At 50.7% G+C, this 14,242-nt stretch overlaps 1 protein-coding gene across 4 annotated transcripts in view; it reads left to right on the top strand.

Moving 5' to 3' along the window:
* Positions 1-14,242, top strand: part of JAML (junction adhesion molecule like) — a 28,075-nt gene extending 13,833 nt beyond the window's left edge. For 2 of the 4 annotated variants that reach the window (XM_047878090.1, XM_047878092.1), the window contains 7 exons: positions 1,323-1,435; positions 4,481-4,718; positions 8,076-8,214; positions 10,382-10,442; positions 10,554-10,613; positions 11,747-11,833; positions 13,741-14,242. In XM_047878090.1, coding sequence (XP_047734046.1) covers positions 1,323-1,435; positions 4,481-4,718; positions 8,076-8,214; positions 10,382-10,442; positions 10,554-10,613; positions 11,747-11,833; positions 13,741-13,833 — 791 coding nt within the window. In that variant the 3' untranslated portion in view covers positions 13,834-14,242. The remainder of the gene's footprint in view (positions 1-1,322; positions 1,436-4,480; positions 4,719-8,075; positions 8,215-10,381; positions 10,443-10,553; positions 10,614-11,746; positions 11,834-13,740) is intronic. The other 2 variants (XM_047878091.1, XM_047878093.1) reach the window with 1 other exon arrangement.

The raw sequence follows: 14,242 nt of genomic DNA, 5'->3' as shown, positions 1-14,242 counted from the left end.
TCTCTCTCTCTCTCCCCGCCCCCCCCCCTTTCTCTCTGCCTCCCTTCCCCACTCACTTGCCATCTCTCTCTCTCTCTCTCTCTCTCAGAATAAATAAACTTAAAAAAAAATAGAGTTCAGCTCTTAATGTGCTGTTGGATTTAGGGGGACCTTCCCTCCCTATCCGTCTTCTTTGGAGTGAATTTTTGTTACTTTCAAAATGACTCCCTCCATAGAGTTTCAAGTTCAGAATATTTTCTTTTGCTTTCCTCCTATTGTGCATCTCCCCTGCTGGGCAGGAAGTTCATGTTCCCCCAGAGCAACAATTTGGATGAAAAGATCGGCTTATGCCCCAAGTTTGCTCCTTCATGAGCATTGCTTAATGCTCTTTTGAAGGAATTCTGTCCAGTTAAGCCCTAGGTTTGTGTCTCCCCAAACACCATCCTGCCTTTCATTTCTTAACTGACTTTGGGGTAGCATATTCTTGAAAAATCAGAATCATTTTGCTAGTTTTTTTTTTTTTTTCAGGGGCCCCTTGAAACGATTTACGCAGTAAACACATGATGGGGTCAGTTGCGCGTACAAAAAAAGCAGAAAGAAGAGTCTAGGAGTTGGGAAGCCAGAGGCAGGGGAATCTGTTGGGGGAGTGGGGGCAGGGATTAAAACAGAAAGACAAGCCAAGAGAAAAGCTGTCTATTGTCTTGGCCTAATTAGCAAGCAGTCCTGTGACCTGTACCATAGCCAGAGCTGTCTTAAGCCAGTCCTAAGACAACCTGTAAAAAGAAGGAAAGAAATTGAAGAAAGTCACCCGCGATTCAGTTTTGCAGCTCAAAGAGCCAGTGGGTTATGTATAAGCATGAGAATTATATAACTTTCCACTTCCTGTTTATGTTCGGCAGATGTGGGCTTCTAAGCCGGTGATCGGAAAGAGGGGGGCTTCGAAAAAAGAAGAAAGAGGGGGCTTCAAGATTGTCTGTCCTTTCTTTAGTATAAACCTGAAGTTGAGTTGGGACTGGAGAGAAATTCTGGAAAAGGGGAAGGAGCAGGGAATTAAAGGGAATCAGAATGTGTTTACCGTAGATTGAAGACCCCTCAGAGTTGACGTGTGTGGGTAGCCACGGGTATTCTCTCAGCTGCGGGGTGTCATGTGAGTGAGACGCCTCTGAGTGCTTTGTCCACACGGGATCATCTGGCTCATCTGCGGAGTGAATGTGTGCGGTATTTGGGGGGTGGCATTGATTTTATGGCTGAGGATCTTTGGCTAACCATGATCTCTTCTGGAAGTTCTTTGACTTCTGTAGATTATACCTTGGGTTTGACTTGAGTTACCCTTTTATCCCCAGAGCTCATGGCCCATGTGGGTGATTCGACTCAGCTGGGCTGTGTTCTCCAGAGCACAGGAGAGAAACGCATGACCAAGGTAGACTGGACGTTCTCATCAGGAGAGCATGCCGAGGTAAAGGAGAAAGCACCACTGCTGTGCTGTCGAAGCCCCTGGCGGATGGCGTCAGGACGGTGTGGGGGCAGGGGGAATCGGGGCAGCGGGTGCCGTGCGGTGGTGTTGCAGGGCTTGGGCTTCGGAGCTTGTCAGAACTGGGCCTCAGCTCAGCCACTTGGCTGTGGGCAACTTTAGCTTCCTGGTGGGAAAAATGGCTCTGATGCAGATGAGGAAGAGGAGCAGGATGATATTCTTGCTGCTGCTGCTGCCTGCTCAGCTTTTAGGGCCGTGGGGACGCATGTATTAGATCGTCCGTGCAAAGCGTTTGTACGTGACTTGGCCACTGCCTTTTGGTTTCCTTCCTCTTTTCCCTTCTCTTTGTAGAGTCCATGGGAGAATGAGGGGGGTTGACTTTGGTGGCCTTGTCTCTAAGCTCCTGGCTGGGCATAAGAATCGTTGCATTCTTATTTTTATTTCGGTTATTTTTATAAGTTTTCTTCTGTGCCCCGCTGCTCCACTTCTGGGATGGAGGGAATTTTCTTTGTCTCTATGGGTGCTTCAGGTGTTGGCATTAGTAGGTCCTGGGGGCCAACGCGCAGACTAGTTCATGGGAACTTGCGTGCAAGCAACAGGTGAGTTCACGAGACCATAGGCGTCCTTTGTGCCTGCTGATGTACATGTGGGGCAAGGTGTGCTGCGGGGGATATCCCAGGTCGGTTACTGTTAATAAAAATTAAGGTGCAAAGTTTATAAAAGATTTATCTTTTCTTTTTTTTTAATTTTTTTAATTTTTTTTATTTTTGGGACAGAGAGAGACAGAGCATGAATGGGGGAGGGGCAGAGAGAGAGGGAGACACAGAATCGGAAACAGGCTCCAGGCTCCGAGCCATCAGCCCAGAGCCCGACGCGGGGCTCGAACTCACGGACCGCGAGATCGTGACCTGGCTGAAGTCGGACGCTTAACCGACTGTGCCACCCAGGCGCCCCAAGATTTATCTTTTCTAAATTAAGACATATTCCCAGCCACCTCTGTCAAAAAGTCATTTGTACTCACTCGATTCCTGTATGCCGTCTGAGTGGGCCTCATGGTGGCATATGGGGAATTACATGTGGCCCCAGGTTCACCTCCGGGAGCTTGTCGTGCGTTTAGATGTCAACTGCTAAGTGAGTCACAGCAGAAAATAGGTTGAGAATGAGCCTTTCGAGCTGTGAATTCGAAACACAGAGAGGTTTCGCATCCATGTTTGTATCCGGATACCCATTTCCTTTTCTTAAAAGCCTTAAAAAATGTTTTAAGTTTATTTATCTATTTGAGAGAGACAGAGACAGGGTGAGTGGGGGAGGGGTAGAGAGAGGAAAGAGAGAGAGAGAGAGAGAGAGAGAGAGAGAGAGTCCTAAGCAGGCTCCTTTAACAGGTATTTACTTACTCACTTAACAGGTATTTTGAGCACCTATGTAGCAAACACTCACGGCTCCTGCCCTGATGGGAGACTTACGATCAAGATCAAGGGAGATATACAGTACAATAATGAGGAAACAAATATATGCTATGTCAGGTATTAGTAAGAGCTATGAGGAACAAGAAGGCAGACGTTTGTGGTTCTTACTGTATACAGGTGGGCAGAGAGCCCTCACTGAACAGATGACATTTGAGCAGAGATTTGAAGTGAGGGAGTGAACCATGTGTATTTTGGGAGGGAGGGATGTCCCAGGCATAGGGAGCAGAAAGTACAAAGGCCCTGAGGCCAGTGCTCGAGGAGAGCAAAGAGGCCGGTGTGGCTGGAATGAAGTGGTGAAGTGACCCGAAGAGGTAAAGTGAAGAAAAAGTGTAAGATGAAATCAGAGAGGAAAATGGAGTGGGGCAGATCATGGAGGGCCTTGTACTTTTAGCAGAAATGGGAGGGGGCATTGGAGGGTTTTGAGTAGAGGGTAACATGATTTAACTTCTATTTCCTTTTTTTTTTTTTTAACATTTATTTATTATTGAGAGACAGAGAGAGACAGAGCATGAGCAGGGGAGGGGCTGAGAGACGGGGAGACACAGAATCCGAAGCAGGCTCCAGGCTCCGAGCTGTCAGTACAGAGCCCGTCGCGGGGCTCGAACTCACAAACCGCGAGATCGTGACCTGAGCCGAAGTCGGACACTTAACCGACGGAGCCACCCAGGCGTCCCTTTTTAAAAATATTTTTAACGTTTATTCATTTTTTGAGAGACAGAGCGTGAATGGGGGAGGGGCAGAGAGAGAGGGAGACGCAGAATCTGAAGCTGGTCCAGGCTCTGAACTGACAGCACAGAGCCCGACACGGGGCTCGAACCCACAAACCGCGAGATCATGACCTGAGCCGAAACTGGGCGCTTAACCAACTGAGCTACCCTGGCGCCCCTTAACTTCTATTTCTAAGGGCTCATCTGCTGAGAATAGACCAGTTTGGAGAAAGCAGGGAGACAAGTAAGGAAGCTTATTGCAGGAATTGAGGTGAGAGATGCGATGGCCTGGGTCAGAATGGTAACCATGGAGGAGGTGACAAATGGCTAGATTTGGGATATATCTTCAAGGCAGAGGTGACAGGATTTGCTGAGGGATTTTCCATGTGAGTTTAAGAAGGCGAGGAATTTAGTAGGATGACTTCAAGATTTTTGGCCGGAGCATCTGGAAGAAGACATTGCCACTTACCAAAGTGGGATGGACTGGAAGGGGCTGGTTTGGGGGAAGAATGTGGAATTTAGTCTTAGACGTGTTTCCAGGGTCTGTCGGAAATCCAACTGGGAGTGCCGTAAGAAGTCAAGGCGCCCTTGTGCTTCCTTTTACGGGAAGGGAAGGCCTCTTGTGCCACTTTCCTCATCCTTTTCTGCCCAGGGGACAGGCGTTCACGGTTCGGTGGTGTCGTTCACAGTGACACAGGCTGTGCCCCTGTGTGTGTGCATGGCCTCATGTTGTCTGATATTTCACTGCCCACACACACACGCAGGGCCCTGCACGTCCTGAGAGCCCCCCACTCAACCTTGCCCATGCCCCGACCCCCTTGGTCTTTGCAAACTCATACTTTGCCTTTCCCTTCTAGGAGGAGGTTATGTTACGTTATTACTCCAAACTCAGGGTACCTGTGGGGAACCCCCAGAACCGGGGCCGCTTCCAGAACCGTGTAACCCTGGTGGGGGACACCTCCCGCAATGATGCGTCTATCATGCTCCAAGGAGTGCGGGAGTCTGACAGAGGAAGCTACACCTGCAGTATCCACCTGGGGAACCTGACCTTCAAGAAGACCACCGTGCTGCACGTGATCCTGAAAGAGCCCCGAAGTATCTGACGTTCGGCTGAGGAGGGATGGGGGGCCTCGTAGCGGGTGGGCATGGCCGGGACTAGGGTGAGGCCAGAGAGGCAGTCAGGGTGCAGAATTTCAGGGGGCGTCTGTCTCTTACAAGCGCTTGTGCCCTGGACTTCAGTGGCCTTGAGAGTGGCATTTGGAGCCCTAGGCACCTTGCTTGCCTCGCTCTAGTTCTGGCCCTGAGGATGTATAAGGTCAAGGGAGCTGGTATTTGGTGAACACACGCCTTCTGCCAGAACTCACTCGTTGCCGGTGTGATAGGCTGATGGAAAGGTGCAGGAGCTCAGAGGTGGATTGGAGTTGGTGTCCGAAGTCACTTTTTACTTGGGTGCTGTATGCTCCGTAGTGGGAGGGAAAATGACCCTGAGCTGGGGAGAGACAGCACCGAACAGAGAGAAAACAGGAAGAGACCGGAGCCCCAAACAGAGGCGTTTTCTGTATTCTGGCCAACCCTGTGCATTAAAGCCAGTGGTATGTGGGAGAATAAAGACTCGATTGTGTGGACGGAGAGGGTGATCGGTGAGGGGTTAAAGTTAAACCAGAGCACAGGTAACAGTCAGGATGTGGCCTGTGGACTTTGCCTTTCGCTAGAGCCCTTCGCTGGGGGTTGGCTGCGGTTTGTTGGGGGCGGGGAAGTGAATGAGGCCAGAACACAGCTCGGTACCTCTGACCAGAGATCTGGGTCGATGGAAGCACCTCCCTGTAACAGCACAGGCTCCCAGCCGGAGAGGGAAGCAGGACAAATGGCTTTCTTCACCTCCTCGCGAACATGAAGTCGTGTTTTCCACTTCACGGAGGAAATACACGCCATTAGTGGGAGCTCGCTCAACCTCCAAGGCCTCCCCACCCGCAGGCCTACCTCCATCTGCCCCCCCTCCTTACCTCCGTCCTGCCCCCCCAAGGCTCCCTTCCGCCCCGGGCTGATCCGAACCTCTGTGCTCAGGTGACATGTTCTCCCCCTCGGGAACCTCGTGCTTTCTACTGGCTTCTGCTCCTCGGCCCATAAATACGCTCAGCTCTTTCTCTTACCTTCTGTCCTCGTCTACTTTAGCTCGCACCCTGTATCTTTCTTTCTCTCTTAAAGCAGACACAACTCACATACCGTACAGCTCACCCATTTAAAGCGTGCAACTCAGGGGTTCCAGAAAATTCAGAGTTGTGCGACCATCACTGCAATCAGTCGTGCCTTTCTTTCTTGACTTAGCCAAGTAGCTCGCTCAGAGGCTGAAGGGGGTGTCTCCTCTGTCACCTCCAATGAGTTCCTGAGTGCACTGCAACCTGTCTTCTGCTCCTGCCTCTACTTACCTCACATCACTAATGGTACTCTAATCGCCCGTCCTCAGCCGCCTTTACCCGAGTAGGATCGGACACTGTCCTCTCTCTATATTCAGTAAATTATGTCGGGTCCCTTCTTCTCTTCTTCCCTCCTTGCCTCCTCTCTCCTTCCCTCCCTTCTCCATCCCTTCCTACCTCTCTCCCTCCTCCCTTCCTTCCTTTCCTTCCTTCCTCTCCTCCTCCCTCCTCTCTTCCTCCCTCCCTCCCTCCCTCCATCCCTTCCTTCCTCCTCCCCTGTCTTCCTGCTCTCCTTCCTTCTCTCTCCCTCTTCCCTTCCTTCTTCCCTTTCTTCCTTCCTCCCTCCCTCCTCCATTCCTTCCTCCCTCCCTCTCTCCCTCTCTTCCTTCTTCCGTCCCTCCCTTCCTTCCTCGCTCCCTCCCCTCCTTCCTCCCTCCCTTCCTCCCTCCCTCCCTCCCTTCCTCCCTCCCTTCCTCCCTCCCTCCCTTCCTCTCTTCCTCTCTTTCTTCTTTCCTTCCTTCCTACCTCTCCCTCTTCCTCTCCTTCCCTTCCTTCCTTCCTTCCTCCCTCCTTCCATCTCTTCCTTCTCTCCTTCCTTCCTACCTCTCCCTCCTCCCTTCCTTTCCTCCCTCCTCCCCTCCTTCCCTTCCTTCTTTCCTTGCTTCCTTCCTTCCTTCCTTCCAAATGCTAGCCAGATATTCCACAAATTCCTCAAACGCAACATATCCAAACCTGCCCCTGCACACGTCTCCACAGCTCATCTCCAGCTTATCTCCTCCACCTGCGTTAACGCCGTCACCATCTACACGGTTACCTAGCCGGATGCCCGGGAGTTGTGCCTGATTCTTCCCTTTCCCATGACCTCCAATCTAACAGGTCAACAGGTCCTGTCATGTCTACTACTGATTTTGGGTCTGCCTTCTTTCCAGTCCTATGCTAGGCTCTGGCTGTCTTCCCCCCTGGCTTGGCCTGCGGGCCCCTAACACGTATCTGCTCTCATCCTCGGCCCCCGCTCTCATCCTTCCTGCGGCTCTCTGTGCCATCCTGTCAATCACAGATCTCCGCATTCTGTCCAGCGCTTGTAATCTTTCAGTGGTCTCTCCATTGTCTACAGAAACAAAAACCAGACTCCTGGCTGGGATAATCAAGGCCCTTCATGACTGGGGACTCTCTTACCTATCCAGCCTCATTCTCCACCGTACCCACGAATGCAACCTTGAACCAGACCCCCAGAACAATTTCTACTTTCTGAATGTACCATCTTGCCGGGCCTCCAGACTTTGCACATACTGTGCCCCGCCATCCTTCCCCGTATCGTCTGCCCAGCAAACTTGATGTTTCCTCAAGGGTTTTAAACTTTAAAACTTTTGCTGAGGAATTCTCATCTGCCCCCCGTAGAAGTGGGTACCCTTTTTCCTCTGTGCCCCTCTGTGCCCCATGTGGACTTCCGTCATAGCACCTAGAGCGGTCTGTGGCTCTCTGTCGATGTGTTTGTCCCTCTTCTTGAGATTAGGGACCACGCGTTGTCTCTGGAGCTTCCGTGCCTGGTGATACCTGGCACCCAGGAGGTGTTTACGTATGTATTTAGAGGGACCTGAGGAAATGAATGAGGGGTGCCACATGGGTAAGAGTGCCCCTGAAGGCCTTACTTGGCATTCTGACTATGAGGCTGGGTGTTGTAGCATCTATCCTTTTGAAAGCAACCACTTTCTCATAGAAAGATCTGCAGCCTCTGAAGCATCTGTTATTTTATTTTAAGATAGAATTGTTAACGTAAAAGGAAACTCTGCTGTAGGTAAGGTGCTATTCTCTTCTCCCACCCACCTTGATCTATACTGTAGGGGTGAGCAAGGGAGCCAGACTTGGCTCTCCATCTAATGGGGACCGCTGGAGTCCCAGGGTTTCCACATGGGGTGGAGTCTGGCTTTCTCCCCCAGCTTCCTGACTTGGCTGTTGCTCCTTGGTATAGAACTTGTGGGACTCTCAGCTCTTTTCCCGAAGCACTAAGACCCTCTAATTGCTTTTCTCCTTTCCCAAGCATTGGTGACCCCAGCAGCCCTCAAACCTGAGATCCTGGGTGGTAATCAGCTGGTGATCATTGTGGGGATTGTCTGTGGCACTATCCTGCTGCTTCCCGTTCTGATATTGATCGTGAAGAACACCCACAGGAATACGAGGTACAGGGCTGGGTTGGGACGCTGGTGGTACCTCTGACCCGAAGTGGGAGAGTGACAGCACCCTAACCGTGCCATTTTCCCAGAAGGGGGTTACTTCAAAATAGAATCATTTGTGGTTGTCAAATTAGATGTCATCTAGGTAGGGACCCCCCACCCCCTGCTCACCGTGCTCCAGAAAGTCCTTGCACGTCCCCACACCCTCTTCATTCACTTTGGTATTTCACAAAGATTGCCAGCTCTTTTGTAACTGGTGGCCTAAGGAGAGCATTATTAAGAGTATAAACCTTTTGCAAGAGCTGTAATGGTGCCAGTCCGTGCCTGAGAGAAATGGTTTTTGGATTATCCGCAATATCCACTTCACCTAGAAGCGCAGATCTTGGTGCTCCGACCCAGCAGCCGTGTTTCATTGGCCATTGGCAGGCCCATGGCCCCTCCACCCCCCATTTACCCAAGTGTTGATGACGAAGTCTTGTGGCTGTCTTGTAGAAATGCTGCCCACGGGCAAAGGCCCCCATTCAGGCTAAGTAGTTCTGGCTTCTGAGTCTCTTTTCCCCGTAAAACACCACGGAAGGTGCTGGGTGCCTTCTGGGTTTGCATCTCCTCCCCCCGGGGCCTCGCCGACTCGGTTTGAGCTTGGCTGGCCTCTCCAAGGGTCTTTACGCTGGGCATGAAAGTGGCACTGAGCCCAAAGTTAGACACCCATGTCAACTCACCTACCCACTCTGGGCCTCAGTTTCCCGCAAAACGAAATCAGTGCTTCTGTGTCTACTCGCTTATCCTAAAGAAATAAGCAGACGGCTATGCTGAGATTTGTAAACACGGTTGCTGTAGCACGGGTGATAATCGAACACTGAAATCATCCTCAGTGACGGTCAGAAAGGTAAGGATTCACCGCATAGGTGTTCCATTCAATGACATGGTGCACAATCCCGAATGGGACGACATGGAAAGATGTCCCAGAAGCCGTATTACAGAATGTATGATACGATCTCATTTTTATAAAAAAAGAAAATTATACACAATGAACATATCTTGTGTGAGTGCCCCTAGGCCCGTCTTGAGAAAGCTTGGGAGAATAATTCCCAAGTATTGGTAGTGCTGTTTGGGAGAAAAGAGAAGGTGGGTCCCCTGAGGGTGGGAGGCTTACTGGAACTTCAATTTCCAACTCTCTGTGTTTCTTTTGTTTTTTAAAATGTTTTATTTATTTATTTTGAGAGAGCGTGTGCATGTGCGGTGGGGAAGAGGAGCAGAGAGAGAGAGAGAGAGAGAGAGAATCCCAAGCAGGCTTTGTGCTGTCAGCACAGAGCCTGACTCAGGGCTCAGACTCACGAACCCTGAGATCATGACCTGAGCTGAAATCAAGAGTCAGACGTTCAACCGACTGAGCCACCCAGGCACCCCTCTCTATGTTTCTTTATTATTTGAATTATTTTACAATGAGAACACACAGCTTTATACTCAGATAATATGCGAAAATATTTCCTCCACTTAAAGACAAAAAAAAATCCGGTTTCTTTTCTAGCTTCCACCCTGATTTTATTATTATTATTACTATTATTATTATTATTATTTTATTTATTTATTTTTTTAGCTCTTGCCTAGGCCAGAGCAGAAAAAAAGGAAGTGTATTCAGTGGCAGATGCAGAGGGCAGATGGTCAAGAGATCAAAGGCCGAGGGCTGGGAAGGGGCCAGGGCTGGCCGCTCAGGGAGTTTGTGGCGCCAATTCTGCTCGGCCTCCCCCCCCCCCCCCCCCCCCCCCCCCCCGCCCCTGGCCAGGAACCCTTTGAAACTGGGTGTCGCTGAGCTTCTGTCGCCCCCTGCTGGTCCAGCTACATCTCCCTAGTCCTCGGTTGTGATAAAATCTAATCCCGTGGCCCTCACTGTTAATTCACTTGAAAATGTGTGTGCAGAAAGATGTTAGGTTAATAGGGAAGTCAACGCTGCTGTTCAGCCCAGACTATCTCCAGAATCCATCCCTGCCCTTCATCAGAGAGATGCACTCCTCAGGTTTCAAGATGGGCTGACTGGTGCTGGCGGTGGGCATCTAGAGAGAATAGTTCCTCCTCTGAGGTCCCCCTCTGCACAAAGCTCTGTGGGGTCTCCTGCAGGGACTTTTGAACATACAGTGCTGGCCGGTTAATTCCCCATGATTTTCATGCCTTGCAGCTCAGGAACGTCCACAACCCTGGTTAAAAGCCTGGAGAACATACAGAAGGCTGATCCAGAGGTAAGGGAAGAACTCTACCGTTCTGCTGCTGGGCCCAGCGCGGGGCCGGGTGGATAAGGCTCTAGCATTTCAGGTGGTGCCATCAATTCCTCTGTGAACTATCTTCCTCAGTGTTATGTCTCAGCATGCCGGCCGGTGCTGGGCACGGAGCAGGGGCTCAGGAAATCTTCAGTAAGTGAGGGAGCGAGAGCCCCCGGGGTGGGAGTGGGGTGGGGCTACAGGGCCTCCTGGTAGGGCTGGAGGAAGGAGCACTGGACTCAGAGCCATTTGTCCTGTTGTAAGGTCCCAATAACCCGATGATCTGCAAGAGCTTCTTCATCTGTGGCATCATGAGGAAGCCATGAGGGAGAATTGTGGTGAATTCAGGAGTCAACAGTTCAGATGAAATATTCAGGGACCTTAAGTAGGAGGATCAAGAAGTTCTTCTTCCATATTAGTTTGTAATGGAGCTATAAGTAATTGCTATTAGAGACTGAGAAATGTATTCATTTCCTTGAACTTCCTTTCCTTTCCTTTTTTCCTTCCTTCCTCCCTCCCTCCCTCGCTTCCTTCCCTCTTCCCCTTTTCTCCCTTCCTCCCTTCCTTCCTTCCCCCTCTCCCTCCCTCCCTTCTTCCTCCCTCCCTCCCTTCCTTCCCTCCCTTCCTCCCTTCCTTCCCCTTCTCCCTCCCTCCCTCCCTTCTTCCTTCCTTCCTTCCTTCCTTCCTTCCTTCCTTCCTTCCTTCCTTTAAAAACTCCTCTTTGAGTATTTACTTTTCCATCTTTTGGCCTGTTTGTGACCCAAGAGTAGGTTTTGTCGCAACTGGGGCCTCAGAAGCCCAAGAATTTATCACCGGATGACATCGCCTCCCCAAATAGTGACAGGAATACTACCACCGACCTCACAGATGTGAGATTCAGGGAGGGCTGTTCCTGCCACATAAACCCTGTCAAAGAGATAACCGCAGTTAGCTGCTGATCAGTGCCATCGTGCCAAGCCTCTAATTAGAAGGAAATAAGCACAGGGTACAAGTAATCTGGCAAGATAAGGGTTCCCTGCTGCTACCTAAATGGCCATCCAAAGATGTTTATCTTTTGAAGCAAAGAATGTGGTTCAGATAGTGCTCTTCGCTGACTAGCCAGTTTTCTTAATTTGGGGGAAGACTGGGGACTGAATTGTCATTATTGGCGATAATTTTCTCGCTCTCAATTACCCTCTGGTGTTGATGCCCTGTGAACAGTAGCAGATGGCCATTTTCTCTGGCATATAACATTTGCCGATTTTGGGGAACGTTTATCCCGTTTCTCCCCCCACCCCCCCCTCTAGAAACATGTTTACTCCTCAATAACCACACGGGAGCTGATGGAGGAAGAAGAATCGAGTGGAAGGGCAGAGGCCACCTACATGACCATGGTGAGAGTGGTTCTGGGCCTGGCTGAGCCAGGTGACGGGGGTTGGAGAAGGAGCTGGCGAGGGTATGGCAAACTCCTAGGCGGTGGGCATGGCTGGGTCACCCAGGGAGGTCACTGTGCCGAGGGCTACTGCCCTGTGATGCTTTCTAAGTAGTAGGGAAGTCTGAAATGCTGAAGCCCTGCTGGGTAGAAGACCAATCTTGCCTTCGTACCCAATCTCGAGTAGTTAAGCATCACTAGGGCCAACGGTGATGGATTTTAGTGGCGAGAAGAGGCACCTTTATCAGGCATGAGCAAAGTGCCCTGCCTCATTGGAGGTTAAACACAACTAATAAGGAGGGTACCGTAGATCCTTGGACAAACGTTGTGTGGCGATCTTCCTTCCTATCCAAGAGTCCCTTCCAGTTCTTCCCTTTTTATTTTTTTATTTTTAAAAAGTCTTTAAAAGTTTATTTATTTTGGGGGAGAGAGAGAGAGAGAGAGAGAGAGAACCAGCGGGAGAGGGGTGGAGAGAAGGAGAGAGACTGAGGACTCTGCACCATCAGCCCAGAGCCCGATGTGGGGCTCGAACTCATGAACCGTGAGATCATGACCTGTGCCAAGATCAAGTCAGAGGCTTAACCGACCGTACCACCCAGGTGCCCCAATTCTTACATTTTTAAATTCTGTGACTTACGATGCTTGGACATAATCTGATCGCCAGGAAGGCTGCCTGCTGCATTCCATACAATAATATGGAGTCGGATTCCTTCTTTCCCTTTGCTCCGCTCCACAGGGAAGTACAGCACGTAGAAAAGACAACTGGGGCGCAGTGAGTAGGACTAAGGACAGAAGGGGTGAGCTGGCGACGGGCACGGTACTATTTGTAGACTAATTATAGGCACCCCGGCCATGAAAGGAGTGGTGTTCTGCTGGGCCCAGAAAGGCTGGCCTCTTGCTCGTGTTTGTTCCCGTCACAGCGGCACTGAGAACACATGACTCCCAGATGATCGCGGCAGAGAAGGACGCTGCCAAGGAAGCGTGAGATCAGGGACCTGGCCCGGTTCCACCAAGTGCAAGAGTAGCTCCACTCCGAAGTTGCGTGTAGTCCTATTTACCCCTCTGGCCTTCTCCTGCTACTGCCCCGTGACGCTGCGGTCCCTGCCAGGCCTTGTCCGGCCTCTCAGAGACCTGCTGATGACATTTGCATGGTAGCTGCTGCTGAGTGCGTCCTCACCTGGGCGACACTATCTGCGGAAACTCTGTGAGGTCCACCTTCCCCGTGTTCAGTGTAGGTACTTGGATTGAAACTGGAAAACAGCACTTCTGTCCTCTTGAGACGGAACCGAATAAAGCAAGGGGGATGAGAGGCCAAAGCCACAAAACTCAAAGGCCTTTAGGAGCTGGTCAAGTTATTTCTAAAGACCGTGTGCCAAATTCAGTAAGCGTCTGGACAGATTTTGGCCCGCAGGCCATTTGTTTGAGACCTCAGGTATAGAGGTGATACTCGATTAGGGAGCAGGGATAACAGTAAACCTGCAATTTTGTTGTTGTTGTTGTTGTTGAATTGATCATATTTATTTCAGTGAAGGGGGCACCACGCCTGTGTCCCCCTCTCTGAGGCTGCATGGCATACTGGTTGACGTCACAAGCTTTGAAGCTGGACAGATGCGAGTCCAAATCCTGGCTCTGTGATTTAGAAGCTAGATGGTCCTGGGCAGGTAACTCAGCTTCTCTGAGCCTCAGTTTTCTCATCCTTAAAGTGAGAAGAAGGCGACTACCTCCCTCCCAGGTGGTGAGGATCTGAAGAGTTAGTGCTTGTGAAATTCAGAATTGGGCCAGATCGATGGAGAGAGCTCAATAAATGGCAACTCTTATGATCAAAATACTTACAAATGTGCTCTGTTTCTTCCCTCCCTTCCCCTGCAGCACCCAGTTTGGCCTTCTCTGAGGTCAGCCCCAAATAACCCGCCTGAAGAAAAGTCAGCTGGGGGAATCCCCAAACCAGAGCAAGCCTTTTGAGAAGAAAGGAGAATTCCTTTTGTCCTTAGCAGTGGCACAGACTCTGTCCTCTGTGTGCCCCGAGTCCCTGTCCTGGTCATTCCGGACCCCTGCCCCCACCCCAGCTGGTTTCCTGCCTCATCGGTGAAAAGGCTGAAGAAGGAGGGTTCAGAACCTGGCAGAAAGACGGGACAGCTCGGGAGGAACGGGCTTCGATGGAGAGAAGCATGGCGGCGTTCTTTCCGGAGCGGGACACTGGCCCTGGGGACCCTGGCCGAGCCGCCGCAGTGGCCTCCTGCATTCCATCAGGTCCTCCCCTTGGATGTTGGTCTCCATGGATGGGTTACTGGGAAGAATCACAGAAATCAAAACCAACCCAAATGGTTCCTTTGGCAAATTACCCCTAAATAAACGTGGCTTGTGGAAATCA

This window comes from Prionailurus viverrinus, chromosome D1 (assembly GCF_022837055.1).
Source record: "Prionailurus viverrinus isolate Anna chromosome D1, UM_Priviv_1.0, whole genome shotgun sequence".
NCBI lineage: Eukaryota > Metazoa > Chordata > Mammalia > Carnivora > Felidae > Prionailurus > Prionailurus viverrinus.
This window is presented reverse-complemented; position numbering and strand designations above follow the sequence as displayed.